The sequence below is a fragment of the Rhamphochromis longiceps genome, linkage group LG18, assembly GCF_057381845.1.
Source record: "Rhamphochromis longiceps isolate RC_006_pf linkage group LG18, R_longiceps_female_GT1.1, whole genome shotgun sequence".
Lineage (NCBI taxonomy): Eukaryota > Metazoa > Chordata > Actinopteri > Cichliformes > Cichlidae > Rhamphochromis > Rhamphochromis longiceps.
In genome coordinates this window covers 28965336-28987325 of record NC_140574.1, presented here as the reverse complement: position 1 = coordinate 28987325, position 21990 = coordinate 28965336, and the positions used below count along the sequence as shown (strand labels likewise).

Here is a 21990-nt window from a genome sequence, read left to right as displayed (position 1 = left end):
TTTCCTAAAGTTAAAGGACCGTGGAACGCACTAATAAGTGGCTCGTTCAGTGCGTTTCCTTTGGTGGGCCGAATGTTACAAATACCGTCCCGTCGTCCTTGGTGCTCCTCGACACTTTATCTTCAAAAAAGCGCCCGGACCTTCGCATCAGTGGGGATGTCATGACTTCGTATCTGGTTGGACTAATTTCAAACAGGGCCGATGTTTTACTGTCAGACTGTTTGGTGACGAATGTTGAGGTCCTGGAGGAAACAAATACATTGCCAAAGCCGTCGCTCTCTTCATAAGTTTCACTGACAGTCTTCGTGCCAATTATTCCTGCGGGTTGCTCTGCGGTTTGCACTTCAAGAACACTGACCTTGCGCTGTGGGCCATTTTTTGAAGACTCGGCAGCTGCGGACTCCAGATCGCTGTTCACATTTTGACAACTGTCAGAGCAGCTATTAGTTTTTGGTTTAAATGTTGACATGGTTGGCTTTGGTTGATCACTTGGTTTTCTGGCAGCTGAGTGAATGGAGATGAATGATGGTGAAGACTGAGAGGAAGACTGTCTAATAAGGGGCTTATTGTGCCCTTTTCTCGACACTTCCTCTTTGGAAAGACTTGAATCCAAATCTGTCTGGAGATTTACATCGCTTGTCTCTTTTGTCTGACCTGATTTGGCCTTGCTTGAAACAATGCTTATCTTCCTGATGTTGTTGGCAGGTTGAAAGTTTTGCTCAGATTTCAAAGACTCATCGAACAGCCCCGACAACCCTGCAATGTCGGCCTCAGATTTCAGATTAGACACGGAGTACAGAGCCTTTTTAATCGTCTCTTCGATTTCAAGCAGCTTTGCTAAAGTCTGTTCCTTCAGGTTCATTATTTCCTTGCTTGCTTTTTCCAGATCTTCAAATGCCGTCTCAACTGAGGAGATGCTTTCAAGATCATCATCCTGGGTTTCTGCTTCAACTTTCTTTCCCTCCATTTTACTTTGCTTAGCGTTTCTCCTTGATGTACCCATCCAAGTAGGGACATTCTGGTATAATGTATTCAGTGAAGTGTCATCTACACTGCTGGCCTCTCCCTCTATTTCTTGCACTTGAGACAGGATCCCCTTGAGTTCCTCTCTTTTCCTAAAGTTTTCAAAGATTTCCATGGCTGCCTTTACATTTCCTTTTACGATGTCTTCCATGTGTACAGAGAGCCTTTGTCGTCTTTCATCCTCTGTCTCTCTTGCCTTCTTCTCTCTTAAAACAACTTTATCCTCAAAAGTTGGTTGCTTTTGGTCCGGGTTGTTTTCCTGCACATGGCCCGTAGTGACTGATGTCTGCAGTCCGGGCTCGTGCTGTTTTTCTTGAGGTTTGAGATTTGATTTGTATTCTTGAACAGAAGTCTTTTCTGTCTTTTTATGACCTCTACCGTTATCATCTGTGATTGCTGCCTTCTTGGAAGTGTCTCTGTCCTTTCCTTCAAAGTTATTTAGTGCTGCCTTCGAGCTCGTGTTGATTTCATGCTCACCATCTTCATAACCCCTCATACGTATCTGTAACTCCTCAGCTGCATTGATTTTCTGTTTCACATTTTTCTCTGTTTTCACTTCACTGCTGTTTGACACGGTCATTTTGCAGTCTGATTTCCTCTCTGTGAGTTGTGCTGTTTCCTGTTTCTTGCTGCTTTCCTGAGCCTTTGGCTTGATTGGCAGATATACATTTGCTTGATTTGCGACTTGCATTTCTTCACTAACACATTTTTGTTGTTGGTATGTTTCATGTGAGCATTGTTTACTGAGTTTTCCATGCGTTGTAGTTTCTTGGCTACCCACAGAGCAAAACGACTGGCTTTGTTTTGGACGAATTACTACACTTTTTGTATTTTCTTTAACAGGGCAGGAAACTTTGTTAGGTGATGTATTTGGTTCTTCCACAACTACAGATTTTATCCATTGTGGCTTTGGTGGTAAAGCTGGCTTCTGCTCCTGTGGTTTCTCAGTCTTTTGAGGCAGTGGAGGTGGACTTGGCCTTTCAGAGCGGGGTGATTTAGAGGTTCCATTTGCTACGGGGTTGGGAGCTGAATTCTGTGTTGTAATAGATGGTTGTCCTTCACAGGTTACTGAAATTGAAGGAGATAATTTTGCGTCAGATGGAGGCACAGGCACCACAACACACTGCTTGTGAACAGTCTTGCTCCTCTCTGAACAAGCCCTGCCTGAATTTCTGTATATCATGGCAGCTTTATAGTCTCCTTTGGATACATTTACGCTAGACTTCTCAAGAGATTTGAGAGCCAATTGCACATTACCGCTTATAATATTTTCCTTATCTAGGAGCTTCTGCTCTGTCGCTGCACTCTGCAGAGCTCTAATAGCTGCTTTCACATCTCCTCTGATAACTTGTTCTGTCTCATCTTCAGTTGTCTGACTATTAAACTCGCAACTTACAAAAGGTGGCAGTGATTCTGGGGCACTATTACTGTCTATAGCTGCAATCTGTTGACAAGCCTCAAAGGAGATATGGCTTTCTTGAGCTTTCTCTGTATCACTGACCTTCGGAGAAGTCCTGATTTGCTGGCATCTTGAGGAGGACGAACATGTTGATTGTGCCACTGTTGATGAGCTTTCCTCTTGTGCGGACATATTCAGGTTGTATATTTTTCCAGGAATGATGACTTCCCGCTCTACTTGCATGCTTTGCTGCTTTGCCATTTCAAGAGACCTTTTAGCTGCTTTTACGTCTCCAGATATAATGACTTCTTTTTGTGCTTGGTTTCCTTCGCTTTCAGGACCTTGAGCTGACAGGTCCATGTCATAAATAGTTCCAGGTGTAATGACCTCCCGCTCCACACACATACTCTGTTGCTTTGCACGTTCTAATGATTGCATTGTTGCCTTGACATCTCCAGGGACAATTTCCTCCTTTGGTACACAGCTGTCAACACTGATAGAGCACTCTGATGAAAAAACCTTTTTGGTGTTCTTTACGTCCCCTGGTAAAACATCAGAAATTGTTCGTTCTGCCTGTTCTTTTTGCTGATAGAGGCTTCTCTTTGCTTCCCTCACACCCCCCTGAACTGTTTCAATCTGTTCCTTAGTCAGAAGGCTCTGATCAGCTTCGTCTTCAGACGCCTCGGTGTGAAGACTTTTGAGATAATGCAGATCTCCCTTTTCAATGCAGCTTTTGTACAAATTCACATTTCCCTTCTCTGTTTCGTCCACTCTGCACGATGCTGCTATCCTCTGACAACTGGCAGTAGCTAACAAATTTCCAATTGTAGACTGGACATCTCCCCTCTCTGTAACCAGACTCTCGGTTTTGATTTCGTAATTGCAGATGAGTGAATAAACGGACATCTCTGCTTGTCCCGCTGCAGTCTCTTGCAATATTATTCCCTTTTTCAAATTATTTTGTGGAATGAGCAAGTCATCAATTACCTGGGCAATGTTTTGTAGTCTTTGATCGTGTTCGATGTTGACTGTGCCGGTCGCCTGGGAGACTGGAAGCTCGACTACTGTTATGTTAACTTTACCTTTTTCAGTTTCTCTCAGAAGAGTTACTTGTGGTTTGAGAGTCGGTCTGACCAAGAGCTGTAGCATGATGTTCCTGATGTTACCCTCAACAACATCCTCTTTCTCAATCTGCACCCCTTCTTTGTTTTCAAACATGTATTTTGCCATGTTAACATTTCTGCTGCCATCTGCCTCTATTATGATGCCGCTTGAGTGAACAAAAGCATTTTCATTCAAATACGAAAGGGTATCAGCCACACTGTTGGCGGTGATTTTGTCTAGTGGAGTGGTCTCAAAGAGCCAGGTGGTGCACTTCACATCAGCTTTTGGGATATCTTTAGCACTTTGCACTGTGGTTTCTTCTGGCTCCTTAATTTTGTCCAGGGGCTGCGATTCAAAGAGCCAGGTGCAGCGTTTCACATCTCCCTTCTGGCTATCTTCCCTGTGGACTGCTTTTACTGGACCCTGCTCCTGAGGCTCCCCTTTCAGGCTGTCAATTGTTTGATTCTCAAAGAGCCAGGTGGAGGTCCTGACATCGCCACGCTGCACATCAGTGACACTAACCATTCTCACAAACTTCTTGCACTGCTGCTCAGATTCAAATAATTGTTTATTTAGCTGCACATTACTGCTTCCAAAGTCTTCAGTCACCCTGACTGAGAGCTCATCTCGACTCGTAAGGGAGTCAAGAGGTTGTGTCTCAAATTTCCACCTGGCTGATTTAACGTCTCCTTTCTTGACGTCCTCCTGGGTGACAGCTCGTATGACGTAAACTTCATTCTCCGCCTTGATGGCATCGAGTGGTTTTGTCTCAAACATCCACCTTGCTCCTCTTACGTCACCACTCATTACCTCTTCCTTTTTTAGAGTTGTAACTTCATGAAACTGGCCCTCTTTGTCTCTGATGGCATACAGTGGCAGGGACTCAAACATCATAGTGCTTGACTTCACGTCTATATTGCTCACAGGCTGCTCCACATTGACCCAATTCTGCTCAACGGGTTCATCGTGAATTTTATCCAGTGACGATGTTTCAAATATAAACTTTTTCTTCTGGACATCACCACTTTCAATACTCTCAACCCTTGGCGTATTTGTGTCATTGTTGTCCTTGTTGATCTGGCTCATGGGGCAGTTCTCAAACATCCAAGTAAATTTATTTACAGAACCTTTCTCGATTTGTTCTCCTTGGTTCTGCTGATCAGATGCTGCCATGATTTCTGATCCTATTTCGTCAAGAGACTGGGATTCAAAGAGTTCTTTGACTCGCGAAACTTCCCCTGACTGAAAGTTCACTTGGCTGACACATCTCAGATTTTGGTCTGAATTTGTATCCTTTCTTATTCTGTCCAAGGCCTCTGTTTCAAAAAGATGTTTCACAGTTTGAACACCAACCTCTGATTGGACTGAATCTCGTATGGTGCTGCATAGCTTCAAATTGTACTTTTCCCCATCTTTGATGCTATCTAGAGGCTGTGACTCAAAAAGCCATGTAATGGACTTGACATTGGTATCTTCAATGGCTTCTTTATCCTTTGCTTTTTCGGATTTGTCATACAAAATGTCCATTGGCTGTGTTTCAAACAACCATTTACAGGTCTTCACGTCACCTTTATGCGGCTCCTCCTCCAAAGAAGAGTTTTGCTTTGTCTGATTGAACTTTGAATGAATCCCATCAATTGTCTGTGTTTCAAAAAGCCACTTTGCCATTTTGACATCACCTGTGTTGTCTTCCTGTCTTGTGATGCCTTTGATTACTTCCACATTTCCTTTTCCTTCTACCAGTTGGTCTAACGGCTTCGTCTCAAACATCCACTTATACTTTTTGACTTTCCCTTGAGTGAATTCCTCTCGGCTGACTGTTGTAACCTTATGAAGGTTTCCAGAGCTGTCTTTTATTGCATATAATGGAGTTGTTTCAAATATTTCTCTGTTACCTTTTACATTTCCAACTGCAATAGACTCTTCGTTCTCGGTAATCTCCTCCCCAGAAGGAGCAATTTTGCTCAAAGGAATTTTTTCAAAAAGTTCTTTGAATCCCTTCACGTCACCTTTTTCAATCACTTGTTCTTTTAATGAAGTGCTCTTTTGAATGCTGCAGCTTTCAAATAACTGTTTTTTGTCTTTTACTTCACCTTGTTCTTCAGCTGAAAGGGTAATTTTCTTCAGGCTCCCGACTTCATAGCTATCACTAAGCGTCTCCATGGGCTGCGTTTCAAACAGCCAAAGGGAGGTCTTGACATCTCCCCCAATTACGTCTCCCTTTTCCAAAGACTTTTCTGCCATGTTTCCTGCTGCCAGTGGTTTCATTTCAAAGAATTTCTTCTTGTTGATGACATCAACCTCTCCTGTGCACTCAGCTATGGCTCCTTCAAATGTGTTCTCTCCTACAACCTCAGGTATTCTGTCAAATGACTCAGTTTCAAACATCCACCTCTTCCGGTCAACACCTCCTCGTTGACCCTCCTCTAGCGATATGCCCCGAATTATTTTCACGACATCAGTTCCCTTACTGATCAGGTCCAAAGGCTGGGTTTCAAAAAGCCAGCGGGCAGTGCAAACACCACTACTGTCGATCTCCTCCCTGCAGATGGATTTAATCTCATGCATATTGCCACTGTTGTCTCTGATAGCACAGCAAGGTTCTGCCTGAAACAGTTTCACGGTCTTTTGGACATCACCTTTCAGCTCCTGAAGCTCAGACCTCAGTTTCAGGAAACTATGATCTTCAATAGAGTTGCAGCGCCCCAAGTCACTCAGTGCTTTAGACTCAAAAAGCAGACGAGTTCCTCTTACATCCCCAGGCTGTACAGGTTCTTTCAGCACTGCCTCAACTAGTTCACCCTCTTCATTTACGGATCTATTTAAGGAATCCAAGGGCTGGGTCTCAAACAACCACATTGATGTTCTCACATCCCCCCTGACAGAAATCTGCCTTTTGGCAGACTGTAGTTGGGTGCTGTCAATATGTTCAAACATCGAGGAGGTGCTTCTTACATCTCCACCTTTTAACTCCTCATTATCCATCAGCTTTTTGGTTGAATGAGGATCTCCAATACTGTCCAGAGTCCAGTTCTCAAAGATCCACCTCATGGATTGCACTTCCCCCTGATAAGCTGCATCTGCTGCCTGAGTGTTTTCTGACTGCACTGCCTTCATGATCTCATCATCCACTGCGTCATCAAGACTTGCCCTTAAGTCTGGGTGGATGTGTTTAAAGAGCCTCTTCAGCTCATTTTTCTGCCGTTGCTGGTAGAATGTGGAGAAGGTTTCTTTAGGTGGAGGCAGGGGAAGGCTACTTAACGATGAAGGCCCTTCATAGTTGAGAGGTCTAGGTGGTACTGGGGGAGGTGGGGGGAAGGGCAAGTCATCTTCTTCAGGAGATGATTGTAAAACTGTGACTTTTCTGGTCTGGTCAGCCATCTTGAAACAATAAAAGAAATTCAAGAATATTATCAGGATCTAGTGATCTAGTCAACAAAAAGAGCATTAAAACAATACATGCAAATATTAGAATGACATGCATAGCAAGGAAAGCCATACTTTACCTTCTTTTATGCTCGCTTCGCTTCTTTTATGCATTTTCACCCCAAACCATCCTCAGTCACACCAGGGTTACCAAAAACACTTCACAGCTGTTAGTAGGCAAATATCACACATACACGCCGCCGAGGCTGCTAGTGTGGCTAGTTGTTTTTAACTTTTTTAGGTGAAAACAAGCGAAAACATTGTTAAATTTAAATCTGCATTAAGTTTTTTTTCTGGCTGCAGTGTAAACTAGGGTTGGGCATTGTTAAGTTTCGGACAGGCTGCCATCAGTCAACCAGCTATTGTTGATATGTTCACAGAGATATGCCACATGCACTGATAGAGACGCTTGTTGAAACAGGAAAACAAAAACAAAAAACAGAATACAAAAACACCTAATAGAGATGATTCACTTTCAATCCCAAAATAAACATTCAGAAGAAATAACAAAAGCTAGATTTTGTGTTGTTGGTGTCCATGGAGAACCAGCAACTCACTGGTATAATGATTACCCTTGATCTTTACTATTCTGATGGAGATACTCTGTGTCTGTGTTCAATTCTGTGCTGGAGCTCAGCTCAACAGAAAGGATGGAGGCACCACCTTGTGGTCATTCTCAGTTTTTCAACATAACAACGTAACTACATACAACTACAATTAATTACAAACCAGAAAAATTTAAACAAAAATAAATTATCTAAATGATTTAAACATACCTGACCCTTTGTGAAAAAGTAACATCCTGAATGTTGCATTTAATGTGAGCTCGTAGGTTTACTGTGTGTTTGATGGTGGAAGCAAAGACTTAGATGCACAGCACACAATACTGAGAAACCACATTCTCCTGTAAAGGTTTCTAAATGACGTATACTGTACCTTACTGTTTTTAGCCCCTTTTCCTAGTGTACCAATGAATTCCTGTTAAACAAAAGCAAAGAGTGATTTAAATCAGTTTGAATCACACAGAACTTTATTATTTGTTAAATATATCCATTAGCACTGTGTTCCACACATTTCAAACATGCACTAAAGTGTTGAGGCGCTCCTGTTGTGACCTAGCACACAGAAAATTCCCCATTGAAGCCTTTGACCTCACTTTGTGGGGAGGAATGAGAAGCATTTCAGGAACTCACTGGTTGTGTTGGGCCTCCTGTGGTGTCAGTGGCTGCTGTTCTTGACAGATAGAGAGTTGATCTGTCTCTCACTGAGAAGGAAGTAGATGTTCTGTCTCTGGTTTGTCTCGTTGGGGTGCCCCCTTTAGTCAGTGAAGAGCTGTATTTGTCCTCTGCAAGAGCAAGATCCGACATCAAATTAATGTTGACTTCTTTATTAGATTTGCCCAATAATACATCTGGAGTCTTGGGATTTCTAGTTTAAACCTAGTGGCACACACATGCATAAAAGTGGAACAACAGGATACTGCTGTATCCTATAATAAGCAAAGCTGTGCGTGTCCAGTGTCAGCAACAAGTTGAATGATAACGCTGTGTCTGTGTATTTTTAGTTATGGTGGAATCTGTCTTATCACTGTTGTAGCTTCCTGTTACCTCATGGATTCTAGTTCACATGCATTATGCCATGAAACAGCATATGTTTTAGTAAAGAGAGATATTGTAACAATCAAGTCAGATTACGAGCTTTGATCCCCGGGAGATAAATAGGCCCACACAGCCCTCCCTGCTGCACAGGACTATCATCAAAATGCATTCCACGGATTGACCATGACACCCAAGAAGAAGAAAAAACAGCAACTGCTAGCTCAGCTTGAGGGACACAGATTGTTTGCACATTGTTTGAATGGGCTCTCTCCCATCAAACCATCAACACCTGACCAAAAGAATGCAACAGCCCAGCCCAGTAAACCACATGCATGTTCTGAAACTGATTTTTGTTTATGCAAAAAAACACCCTGCAATCAGACTGTATTAGCTGAAATTTGTTCCTCAGATGGAGTTAAGTAAATATAATGAGTTTAGAAAAAAAATCAACAGCAGCATCATGAAAAATATGTTCAGAGGTCAACAGCACAGTATGCTGCACAGGCCATCCAGCTGTAACTAATGGCCAGATTTAAACACACCTCCCTTTTCACGCACTAAGCCCTGACGGGACAAAAGGATGGCCTGGCGAGCCGGCGCCTCTCACGAGTCTGGACTTAAAGCATTTTCACAGATGGGTGAGCAGACAGAATCATGCAACCGACTGCCATGCCCCCCCATGAAAGTCCTCACCCAGTAAACCGAGAGGTCAACTGTCACTCATCATCGACGTGTGTTCACAAACATCCACGCAAACTTGTCTCGACAGAGGAAATAATGAAAAGACTCATTCTTACAGACTCGAAAATGAAATTAAGCGTCAATGACACAACTGGAAACTTTTTTCAGTGATTCCAGCGTTTTCTGAGCAATGTCTGCCAACATCTCTTTGATCTGGGTTAATTCTTCAGGAATGAAGAGGAGCTATTAGCAGCATGCTAATGGGAGGAAATTTTGGGATGCTGGCAGCTGTACAAATGATGGTTAAATGCAGCTGGCATTTGTTCTTCACCACCACCGCAGCCTTTTACCTCCATCAGCTGTTGGCAATTGTAGCTACATTCATAGACTGTAATGAAAACCAACATCTCAAAGGACAACTTGTATTATAGGGTCCCAGATCCCCCATATAGCACTGTGTGTTACACCATTTGCCTACTTCTAGGAGTTCATTTTTTCCCCTTCATTTGATTTTCATTTTCCAATGTTTCTGAAGATATAGAGAAGAAAACAGACTGACTGTCTAACATATGACTTCCAGTTTCCACCATTTGTTTGAAACTTGAGGGATAGCGTACCGATGGGGTCTGACGGTTGATGAGCACTTAACACTTAATGAAGAGAGCATTATATTCATAAATTACTGCCTTTATAGCTCAGTCATAAAAAGAAAGGAGCAAAATTGCAAATTTCAGAATTTTCTATACTTTGTGATTGCTGTTGAAAAAAATCTGTTTTTCCAGTACAACTTCATCTTGTCTCAACAATAACAGCATGAAATTTGACAAAATAAAGTCCAATAATACAAAACATGTACATCCAGAAACCTTTCTCTGTCATTATATAGTGCTATTGTCATTTTACTGTAGCGGCACAGTCACGCTATTTGGCCTCATATGAAGAAAGTTAATAAATACTCACTAAAACACCATCCAGCGTTGTTTCCCTGTGTATTTCTGCTGTGTTCACTCCCAGGACCCCTGTGATGTGTGATGTGTAGTAGAGCCTGTCTCCTCTTTCAGTGCTCTCTGTGACTGAACTCTTTCTAGTCCCGTGGCCTTGGTGACAGCTGATTTTTATCAGTGCCTGCTGCCCCAGTGGAAGACTTTGGCTATTTTGGGATGGTGGGCTGGCTGCTGCTACTCGCCTGAGTCAATCACCTCTGTTAGTCACTGTTGGATTGGGACACCCCTCATTTCCACAGATACATTGTCACCTGCTATAACAGGAACTGGGTGGGACCAATAGTATGTGTGTCAGTGGGTGCTCGGCAGCCAATATATTGAAAGAAAAATACAGACAAATGGTCCTATTTTGGTAAGTTCTACTTGGGTCCTGGCATTCATGAGGATGTCACTCACACGCCTAAACAGTGTTTTCGGCCAACATACACCTTCAAGTGTCCCATTGGACAGAACAATGTACACCCCCCGCACTGCCAAACGTACTCATGAACAGCTCAAGGAACATGACACAGATCCAAAGGACCTGATCTGGCCTCCAAACTGCCCTGATCTCAGTCCAGTCTTTTAAAATGCTAATTCTCACTCTCTTTTTCCACACTACCTACACTTTAAGTATCACTAGGACAAAATCTCACCCTAAATTCAACAGAATTAGATGGCAAACGCTGGGAAATTACACCATAAGCCATGGGCTGTATTATGAAATGCTACCAAATATTTCAGCTTTATTTTGGAACAAACACAGCTGACGTTACTGGTTGTTCCTTACTTATACCAGGTTCATCACAGGGTAAGGACGTCAGTATTGCTGAAGCAATATCAGCAATGTGTCGCGGACAGGCATGGCTCAGAGGGCCAAGGCCTGCGTCACGGTCAGAACTGGTGGTGACACTCTCAGTTCTATCTTAAGCATGTGTGCCGGGCACATAGTTATGCATTTACAACACTACATCCTTGTCTTTATTTAGCTTCTTTTTCCTCCCACCACCAAACACCACATGGGTTGCCACTGCTTCGTAAACTCGGTCAGGATTTACATGGTGACACTTTAAATACTAGGCCTTGATCCTGAACTGTTTGCTCTGTGGCAACCTAATATAGATTCATTTGATACGCTTGAGAACTGCTGTTTGACATGCAAAGATGAATGTGCCTACATTCATATTTCAAAGAACTGTCAGGAACATATATATTAAACAGCTTGAGAAGTGTCCACTCGTCTTACCTTACATGACAATGAACCTCAAAGCTTCAAGGAAACTCTGGCACCCATCCCTTATCCCGTCCTAGATGTCAGTGATTGTAGTAAATATGAAATAAAGTACCACTGCTCACCAGGCAAGTGTCTGCGTGCTCTGTCATGAAACTCTGGAAGCCCATTCACAGCCCTTCTTCCACCCACTTGAGTGGCTTTCTGTGGATAAACAGCACATTATGTTGTCAAGAGAATTATAACAGACAATATATGATTGTTTTGTGTCTCATTTTGGTGGGTGTGGAGTCGGGCTGTCGAGACTTAAAATAGAGGGAGCTTAAAATCCATGATAGCTGGGTTAAGAGTTGGATGACACTCATGTCACTTTCAGTAACACATAGCCAGGAAAGATATGCAGGATTAGTAAGCTTCACTATTAACTGGTCCAGATTTTTTTCTTCTTTTTTTTTACACAAATAGAGTAACTGCCTGGTTCTGGATGTAAAGTGCAAACATATCAGGTGAGTGGTTCAACAACAGTCACCTCAAGGTGCTTTAAGACCCTACAATAATACAGAGAAAACCCCAACATTGCACTTGGCGACAGTGGGAAGAAAAAACTCCCTTTTGACAGGAAGAAACCTTTAGCAGAACCAGGCTCACATCACGTGCTTGTGTCATTTGGATGACCAGCACTGTATTGTAACACTACTTGTAACTGCTCAAGTAGGCAGCTGACACACCTGTGTAGCTGTGTCCTTAAGAAAAGTGTTATGACTTCTCCTGTCCTGCAGAGGGTAGTCTCTCACTGTGACACTGTCAGTTTCAGATGCCATGTTCAGCCGAGGGCTGCTGCTGAAGCACTGCTGCAGGGTAGCTTTGGACTCGAACAGGGCGCACAGAGCTTTGGTGCCCGTAGCCTCCTTCTGAGGAAGGAACTCCATGGAGCGACTCCTGGAAAGATTAGAGCGCCTTCCTGAGCCCCAGAGGACCACATTCTCTCTGCTGTCCCCTCTTCTCCATCCGCCATCCACCCAGCTTTCCGACAGCTAAAGAGAGTAGTTGATTTTTATGTGTTTTTTCAGTTTTAGCAGTATTTCCATTTAACAAACACAAGTGTAGACACCTACCTCAAGATTCTGCTCTGCCCTATCAGGACTCCTTAGGTCAGAGCAGCTTTGGTAACTATTAGGACAAATTTAATACCAATATATATTAACAGATGAGTGAATGAAGACAACACACAGTCAGTAAACGTTGCCAGCACCTGTGAATAATGTAAATAAACTGTAAATGTCACAAGTTTGTGCCTCAGTAGAACTTACTGTTGCACCAGTTGAGAGACAGACTTTCTCTTCCAGCTGGGGGAAACTGCATTGACCCACGACTTTTCCTGAATCCCAGAAAGACTCTTCAAGGACTGGGTCCTCCTCAGGCCAAAAACCTCCATTGTATTCTTTTAAACAACAGCTGCAATTTAAAGCAACAGCATTTTTTCACCAAACTGCAAGCTTTTAAAACCAGGCTGTCATTTAAATCAGAATAGATCAAATCCACAAATGTTTTCCTTTGACTCATCAATAAACTCTAAATCTGACGTTCTTAAATTCAAGTACATAACTGAGGTTTAACTTCTTTTGAGTTATTATACAATAGACACTGACACTGACAGTCATCTGACTCTGTTAATGTTTATGAATTTATGCACTCAAGCAGCAAACCCAGAGTCCTGGCTCGAGATGCCGTCTTATAACAGTGTGATACATACACGACTGCTGTAGCTGAAAGGACATTTGATGCTTTCAAATAAGAAAGAAAGAAAGAAAGAAAGAAAGAAAGAAAGAAAGAAAGAAAGAAAGAAAGAAAGAAAGAAAGAAAGAAAGAAAGAAAGACATCTTAATTCTGGACAGAGAATTCATATTCACATATATATATTCTGTCTGACTCACATATGAGATGCCGCTCCGTCAGCTACAAAGCAGTTACAATAACGTTGCAATAATAATGATGCAAATAATGTTTTTTTTACCTAAAAGAAATCTAATAAATATTCAGCTCCAAACCTGAAAAGAAGAAGAAGTTGTCACCACTGCATTTCTGTCTTTCCGTCTTACTCGTGGTTTAGGAGCATCTCTCACAAGACACAGCAATTTCTGGTGGTCAAAGTCCTCAAACACCTTGTGATTCAAGTCTTCCGGATGTGATATCTGCCATGATAGAATCACCTGATGAATTTGTCTGATGGAGCAATAAAACTCTGATATTTATAAATGAGGAGACATGTACGCCGAGTAAAAAGTCGCATTTCCCAAAATTCTGTTTGTCTTTATTACGCTAAACATATCACCAAAACACATTTTTAGTATCCATGTGTCTGTAAATTGTAATGCTTTCTATTTGATACTTTAAACACTAATGACCATGCTGACAGTTTGAGGCATTCAAAACAGTGAGAAGCCAGAGAGCCGACCTGCGTGACAGCTGGTCCAGTCAGATGTCCGTGCTGAAATGCCTGGCATAGCCGCTGTTACTGGATTCCAAACCAAAACCCAGAGCGGCAGCATTTTATCTGCACCTCTCACGCCTTACCCTAGAAACTGTGTTAGCAGCAGCAAGGGCCACATTCGCCCATCTACTGTTCCTCAGTGTGCTCAAACAGATAACATGTTTAGCTGATTCTGCTGATACCAGTACCAGAAACGCTGACGGTGCTTGTAAGTTGATGATGAACCCATTTCTGTTGATGATTACAGTCTGCTAGTACTCAAAGGGTGATATTATATTTCTAAATTGTTGGCACATACAATTTTATACCCTAATTATCCCAAAGGAATTTTATAGTTCGCAGAGGTTTACAGTTTTATGATGCCTACAACCTGCAAAGGACTCACAGAGCGGCTCTGTCACAATAGGAGAGAGCCGAGGCCTGCATTCACCTGCAACTGCTTTTCTGTGTTTACAAGTGAACGTGATGACATACATATCCACCAGCCACTTTATTAGGTACATCTGTTCAGCTTCTCATTATTACAAATGTCTAATCAGCCAATCATATGGCACCTATTCATTGCTTTCAGGCCTGTAGACATGGTGCATATGAGGTGCTGAAGTTCGAACTGACCATCAGAATGGGCAAGAAAAGTGATTTAAATTACTTTGAACATGCCAGAGGGGCTGGTCTGAGTATTTTTTAAAAACTGCTTTTGGTCTGAAATGGTCTGAAAAATAGAAAATATCCCATTAGTGCATTGTAGATGCTAGAGGTCAGAGGAGCATGGACTGCTTTGCAGTGACAGGAAGCATCGGTAACTCAAATAACCACTGGTTAGAACCAAGAGATGCAGAAGTGCTACTCTGAATGGACATCAAACGATGAAGCGGAAGGGCTGCAGCAGCAGAAGACCACACTGGGTGACACTCCTGTCAGCTACAAACAGAAAACTGAGGTTACATTTTACACTGGCTCGACAAAATTGGCCAATAGAAGAAAAAAAAAGGTTACCTTGTCTGCTGAGTCTCGATTTCTGCTGCAAAATTCGGATGGTAGCATCAAAATTTGGCATAAAGAACATGAAAGCATGGATCCATCCTGCCTTTTATCAACAGTACAGCATGGTGGGGATGGTGTTGGGATATTTTTTTAAACACCTTTGGCCACATAGTAACTGAGGATTGTTTTAAATGTCACAGTCTCCTTGTGTTTATCTATTTATAACCACAATGTGCCCATCGTCTTATGGCTGCTTCCAGCAGGATAATGCACCATTTCACAAACCCTTAATAATCTCACACTGGTTTCTTACAGATGACCAGATGACCAGATCTGAATCCAACAGACCACCTTTGGGATTTGATGTAACCGAGATTCTCATCAGGGATGTGCACCTGACAAATCTGCAGGAACTGTTTGATCCTGTCATGTCCATATTGAAAGAAAATCTCTGAGGAATGTTTACAGCACCTGCTATAAATGAAACCATGTTATAAAGAATTAAGAGAGTTGTGAAAGCAAAGGGAGGTGCAACACAAGCTTCTCCATGAGCTGTGTTTTTTCATTTTTTATCTTGTTTAAAATGAGTTAAATAAATATTTACTTATCTTTTAGGACAAATTCACAGCAATAACTTTGTTGCTTGTAGTCACACTTCTTGCTTGTAATAGTGATCAAGCTTTCTGTAGCCTTTATAAAAGAAAATGCACAGTTAGCTGACAGCTAGTGGAGCATTTGATAGTTAGAAGTAACACGTTACTGCAGGAGTTGTTTCCTAGCAAAAACAAAGCTATAAAGAAAGTACTCAAATTTATCAGTGGGTGGACAAATGATTAATAAATAAATAAACAAACCTAAATATTTTCCATATGAGATAAATTTGTAAATTGGTAACTGCTGGCCAACAAACAGCAACCCCAAACTGAAAAGAGAGGTGTTTGCTACTTATCTTTGCTGCCCCTATCTGGCCAAAAACAGGAACTGTGAGCTCATTTTGTAAAATACGACGCATTTCACTTTTTATTCTACAAGATCTCACATTTTGCAGCATATTTACCTTCATATGTATTTTGTTGTAGTTTCAGACAGTTTTAAAGTATTCATTATTAAAGGCTCTGAGACAACAACATCAATAAACAAGAAAAGAGCAACCTGCCAAACAATTTATGGTCTTTATGATTTATGGGCGATCGTGGCTCAAAAGTTGGGAGTTCGCCTTGTAATCTGAAGGTTGCCAGTTCGAGCCCTGGCTTGGACAGTCTCGGTCGTTGTGTCCTTGGGCAAGACACTTCACCCGTTGCCTACTGGTGGTGGTCAGAGGGCCCGGTGGCGCCAGTGTCCGGCAGCCTCGCCTCTGTCAGTGCGCACCAGGGTGGCTGTGGCTACAATGTAGCTGCCATCACCTGTGTGTGAATGGGTGGATGACTGAACGTGTTTGGGGTCCTTAGGGACTAGAAAAGCGCTATACAAATACAGGCCATTTACCATGGTTAAGTACCAAATTGTAATGTAGTATTTAGGAATCACATTGTTGGTGCAAAAGAACAGTTTTATGTCTGTCAAACTGTGTTAACTTTGGCATTTTTTGTAAATTCAGCGAACGAAATGAGAAAATATTGTGTGTTTTTGTGACAGGCGGCTAGCAACAACGTGCATTAAGATACAATTTAAAACTGGAGGAAAAGCAGAGATGAGATTCTGAGGCCACCAAAGTGAAATCCCTCCGCCACTTGGCTGCGCCTAGAAATCCTGTCCATAAAAATTATGAACAGAACCGGTGACAAAGGGCAGCCCTGGCGGAGCCCGACTTATTGCCGGCAATGTGAACCAAGCTCTTGCAACGGTTGTGTAGGGATCGAATGACCCATAACAGTGTTAAATGGCTTAACAAAATATAAAGAAATTCAATTAAATTCAATTTTAGTTATATAGCGCCAAATCACAACAAAAGTTGCCTCAAGGCGCTTTATGAGCATCTTGAGGCCTTGAGGCATGAAATGAGGGGTACTTCAATGCTTTTGAACAGAATTGTATTTAGTGTCAGAGCAGATCTGCATGTAGAGCTCTAAAATGACCATACATGTACAAACTATATGAGTAAAAAGAAATAAATTTGTTGTGTAGGTTCAGGAAAAGAAACAAAGATTTCGTTAACTTTATCGGAGTTAACCCTCCGACTCCCCACAACTTTACAAAATAGACCCGAAGGCTTGCTGTCAGGTGTCATTCTGATTCAAATGTACACAAAAAAGACGTTTCCAATATGAAAGTTGTAAGGCCTGAGCCGACCTGAGCGAGGAAAGTGGTTCCTTTAACGTCATCTGTGGACAAAGAAAAGAGACACCAGTAGATGGAGCCAGAGTGCCATCCTTCCCCCCATTTACAATGCAGTAGATGAGTTTAAAGGGCATCATAGTTACTTCCTTGTTTACGGAAAATTGTTGTCATATTTTACAGTTGACCATGTGCTCATGTATAAATCACACCAGTTTTGCAAGAGCAAAAAATGCGTGTGGTCACACAAGCACACACACACACGCACACAAACATATATTCATTGCACATTTAATACTATAGTCTGCTGTGCACAAACACTACAATGCATAGCAGGAACACTGTGGTCAGAAATCACGAAGAGAATTAAAGATTTGTGGTTCTAACAGTGTTAGCCTTTAGCATGTGTTTTGCCAGCTGTAATGGAAGAAGAGAGAGGCAATCAGTGAGCGTGTAGAGGAGGGAGGGGGGGAGTCAGACAGTCTCACCCACACAGTTCCACAGAACAGTCAGTACTGGCCTGAACAGCTGTGAACAGAGCAGGTCTCCTTCCTCCTGCATGCTCCTGCAAAAGCCTCACATGGAGCCACATGTGACAGGCAACACCAACAGCAGAGCACACTGTGCTGGGACTCAGCGAGCACGGGAGCTCCCACTGCAGGGCTGACAGCCAGGCACAATCAGCTGGGGCGACATAAGAAAGGGAACACACACATGCACACACACAGACACGCTTTGTGCACTCACACAACTTTGGTAGTCTCTAATTGTGAATGCATAATGAAGCTGCTGCAGCACAGACATAAGGAAATATATCTCTACTCAGTGATGCGTTTTACTATGTACCCTGGTGGAAAATGCCTTGTGGGTGCACGATGCATCACTCAGGCAAGTTTTTAAGTTTTGTGAGAAAGGTCACCACAGCTCTCTTGTTGACAAAAGGCTCATTGTTGAAGGGGAGGGGGGTGGGAGATGTCAAACCCAATCATACAGCTGCTTTGCTGTTACAGCTTGAGTCGCTCACATGAAGCTACAGATAAGATCACTTCTCTAGAAAATTGTTGTGCAACCTACTTTGCACTCTGAGCTGCAGCTCGACTCGCATTAAAAAACAGTACTGTAGTGGATGGTGTTTGGGAAATAAGTGTGGAAATATACTCGTGTTATCACATAAAATAGTGTGTTTACGTCCACTATTGCCGCAACTAATGCTGCAGTGATAGTAAGTAAATGCACTTTATTGCAAACATCATTTTATTTTTGCATAAACATTTTATCATTACACACAACCATGACACTTTTTCCATATCAACTGTAGAGCTTAAGCATGTAGAGCACACTCTAACGCTGCCTCAGAGATAACATATCACCCTCTGTGGCCACAGAGACACAGGAAGCTCTCTGGTGTCACCCCCTGAACTGCTAGTACTGCACAGACAAAAGGATGGCAGTTGACCTATCACTTAAGGTGTCACAGTTGCGAAATTTTACCGGTAGTCTTTATCTGTATCTTCAGTGGAGAAGGTGAGACTTTCATTTCTTCTTCTTTTTCCATGAACTGTGAGATTCCACTCTGTGCTCTTTTACAACTTTGTTTATTGCTATTTTGAAATACCACTGGGTACCCAAATATGAAATAATTTACTAGTTTATTTGGGGCTTACAGTTTTACTAAAAAATCAATTTCATAAAGATAAATAGCTAGATGATCAGTGAGTCAGCAGCAGTTCATGGAAAAAATAGCTGGGACCAGTGTAAGATCAGTTATTTTTGACCTGTAAATCATGCAGAGATACTCTGATAAAATCTAAGAATTTAAAAAGTTAGAGCTAGAAATGAGCAGAATAAGCCTTCTAATAATTAAAACCAAGTTTTAGGGGTTGTAGTAGAAAATCCTTTTGAACTTCTAGAGACTAAAATTCTGATGTGATTGCGTCAGACACAAATACCAATTATATGAGATGAGTAAACCTGAAGTAAAGAAGGAAAAAAAGATCACGTAGTAAGCTAAGAACACCACTGACGTTAAAAAAAAAACAACTCGTGATTCTGACAGTGTTGATGCTGCTGATGATGAAGGCAAGCATAGTGATTCACTCACTGTCCTCTAAAATAAAAACGCATGAGCTATATTTGCACTTGTGACCATGGTGACGAAAGGAAATGACATCAGAGGCTGTGTAAAAAAGGAGTCATGTTTACATTTGAAAGAGAGAGAAAGAAAGTTGGAGAATCAATCAATCAATCAATCAATCTATCTATCTATCTATCTATCTATCTATCTATCTATCTATCTATCTATCTATCTATCTATCTATCTATCTATCTATCTATCTATCTATCTATCTATCTATCTATCTATCTATCTATCTATCTATCTATCTATCTATCAGTTTATCAAGGAAGTAACTCTAAGAAAAGAATAAACAATCTCCTGGCAGCACGTGGCTTCAATCCATCTTGCTTTACTACCTGACTGGAAGCAACAACACTCGCCCTGTGACTATCTGATACTTCCTCTTATACCCTGGAAAGCTGAGTGCGGTCTCCTAAAACACAGGCAAATCCTTGAGATAATAACCACAAGCAACAAGGAAGGAGAAACTGGGGCAGACTTCTACATGCCTGAAGCTTTTGTCAGAATTCACCAGCATTATTACTGCTGTATGTGCGCCATCGCTGGCACAGCTTGACTGAAGCCTGTGGCAGCAACCTGAGAGGCTGCCAGAATGTAGGTTAACTTAGGTTATGTAACCTGGAGTGTGAAGTGAAAGAGCAGCAATGTTTGTGCTCTGACTCTCAGACAGGCAATATTCGCAGAATATGGGTGCATGACAATGGTGAGGAAAGCAGCTCAAAAAAACTGAACTGATACTGAGCAGCCACATACAAGTGGCTTTAAATCTGAAAAATGTAAAGGAATGAGGTCAGGAGTCTGGGTCAGTTTGCACTGCGATGGCTGCATGGATACAGTGAGTAAATACAGGCAGCTGTGAAAGAATGGCTGAATATTAACAAACGTAGGAACAAAAACTCTGACTTTCTCTGCTGCACGGGTGTGAAAAGGATCATCCGCCTGACACATCTGAGGCACACAGTCACACCATGCGTGGTAACAGCCTGCAAAAAGGAACAGGAAACTCCAACTGTATTTGCTCAAATGTATTTTTGTCCAGGCAATGATTGTGCTATAAATAGCCACATGAAGCCTCACATAGCACTTTGATGATGTGTTATGAGTAAGTTGTAGCAATCTCTCTGAGCGGATCCTTCAAGCTGCAAAATCTACCTTGAGTCAAATATCCAGATTCTAATTTTAGCAGCCAAGAACAGACATAATTTCTTTTACGTGCCATTTCTCTGCCCTATAATCTGTCCTGCTGCACTGTCTCTCTGTGTTTACTCTCCACGCAGGTCACACACACACATGCTGCACTACAGTGATCCCAGCCAAAGTGGGTCACTCTCTCGTAACACACTTCCACAGAGTGCTGAAGTCAGGATGAGCGGCCCTTCCTCTGACCAGAGGATTTGGACCAGCAGATATTTAGGCATTAGTGCAGCTATTATTTAACCCTTTCAAACTGCTGCACAGATCTGTATCAACACAAGGGGGTCAAAGCTTGAGTCCAGGAGTATTTTGGGCATGTCCATCTTTCCGTTCATCTGTCTGTCCATCTGTTTTGTCTGTCTCCCCTGAGCTTCATTTTCCTCCCAGTCGGGGACGCAGAGCACAGCCTATGATTATCTTTAAAAGCAGAGGCACTGGAATCTTAAATCCAGCCGCTTTACCTTCACTCAGCCACAAGGTTCATGGTGTAAGAAAAGCTCCGTTTGGATAGCCCATAACGAGTGTGTGCGTATACATGTTATAGGCTTTAATTTATGACAACATCTGCTTGTGAGGAGTGTGGCGTGAAAGCAAGAAAGAGGATTTTTCTTTGCGTTAAACGGGCAGAGGCTTTACATCCAAATCCATAATCCTGGCCATCTTCGGCTCTTCTGCACTGCAAACTGTTTCTTAAAGTGCCTGACTGGAACCATCACTCCTACCAATGTAACAGGAAATATATTAAAGGAAAACAACACAAACGCCAAAGGCTGTATCTCACGTTTAATGATGGTCTTATCACAATTTTACTACAGGTCTAAAGGTGGCTTACAAAGATGCGAAAGCCTTGTTTAAATAAAAGGATTAAATCCCCAAGGAAGTCTGAATACTATTGAAATACTATTATGTTTACTTTACTTTTACTTTAAGTAAGTTCTGTAGTTCTTTTATGTTTGTGTTTTCTATTCATTTATTTGCAAATGCATTGATCTGATATTTGCTAAAAAAAAATAAAAAAAATACACCCTACATAGGAATAAACATAAACGTTGCCAAGGCACTGCGTGTCCTAACTCGTTTGTAACAGTGGCTGAGTGCCTTCTGATAATAATCACCAGCTGGAGGTCTAAAGGTTATTTACCAGCACATCACCAGTGGGAACAGTACAGTGTGAACACAACAGACAGGAATCTGTGGGCAGCACTGAGTGAGAGGCGTCTCCCGCCTCTACGTGTGTCACCGTCTGCGTCAAGACAGACAGGGCAGCCACAGAGGACTGATGGTAAGCAAGAGGACTACCTGCCCGACACTTCCGGATTATTAAGCTAAACGATTGAGCTTTGGCTAATGAATCTATGGGACAAAATAGTGATACAGTATAAGAGAGTAATGATGGAAGCTGTTATACTACTAGCGAGTAAATATTAAGCTCTTGAAACGTTTACGTCGAGGCTAATAACATTGT

General features: G+C 42.0%; 1 protein-coding gene across 3 annotated transcripts; it reads right to left on the bottom strand.

Annotated features, from left to right (window-relative positions):
• Window positions 1-45: 45 nt before the first annotated feature.
• xirp1 (xin actin binding repeat containing 1) lies at window positions 46-10409 on the bottom strand. Of its 3 annotated transcripts, XM_085388422.1 has the most exons (5): window positions 10192-10409; window positions 8146-8297; window positions 7889-7930; window positions 2525-6907; window positions 1954-2091 (listed from the first exon to the last, which is right to left on the bottom strand). In XM_085388422.1, exons 4-5 carry the CDS (start codon window positions 6905-6907, stop codon window positions 2089-2091), a joined length of 4386 nt encoding a protein of 1461 aa, XP_085244548.1. In that variant the 5' UTR covers window positions 7889-7930; window positions 8146-8297; window positions 10192-10409; the 3' UTR covers window positions 1954-2088. The 3 variants fall into 3 exon arrangements, with proteins under 3 accessions (XP_085244545.1, XP_085244547.1, XP_085244548.1); XM_085388419.1 differs by having other exon boundaries at window positions 46-6907; window positions 10192-10407; XM_085388421.1 differs by lacking the exons at window positions 7889-7930; window positions 8146-8297; window positions 10192-10409 and adding an exon at window positions 7033-7871 and having other exon boundaries at window positions 46-6907.
• Between the last annotated feature and the right edge of the window lie 11581 nt (window positions 10410-21990).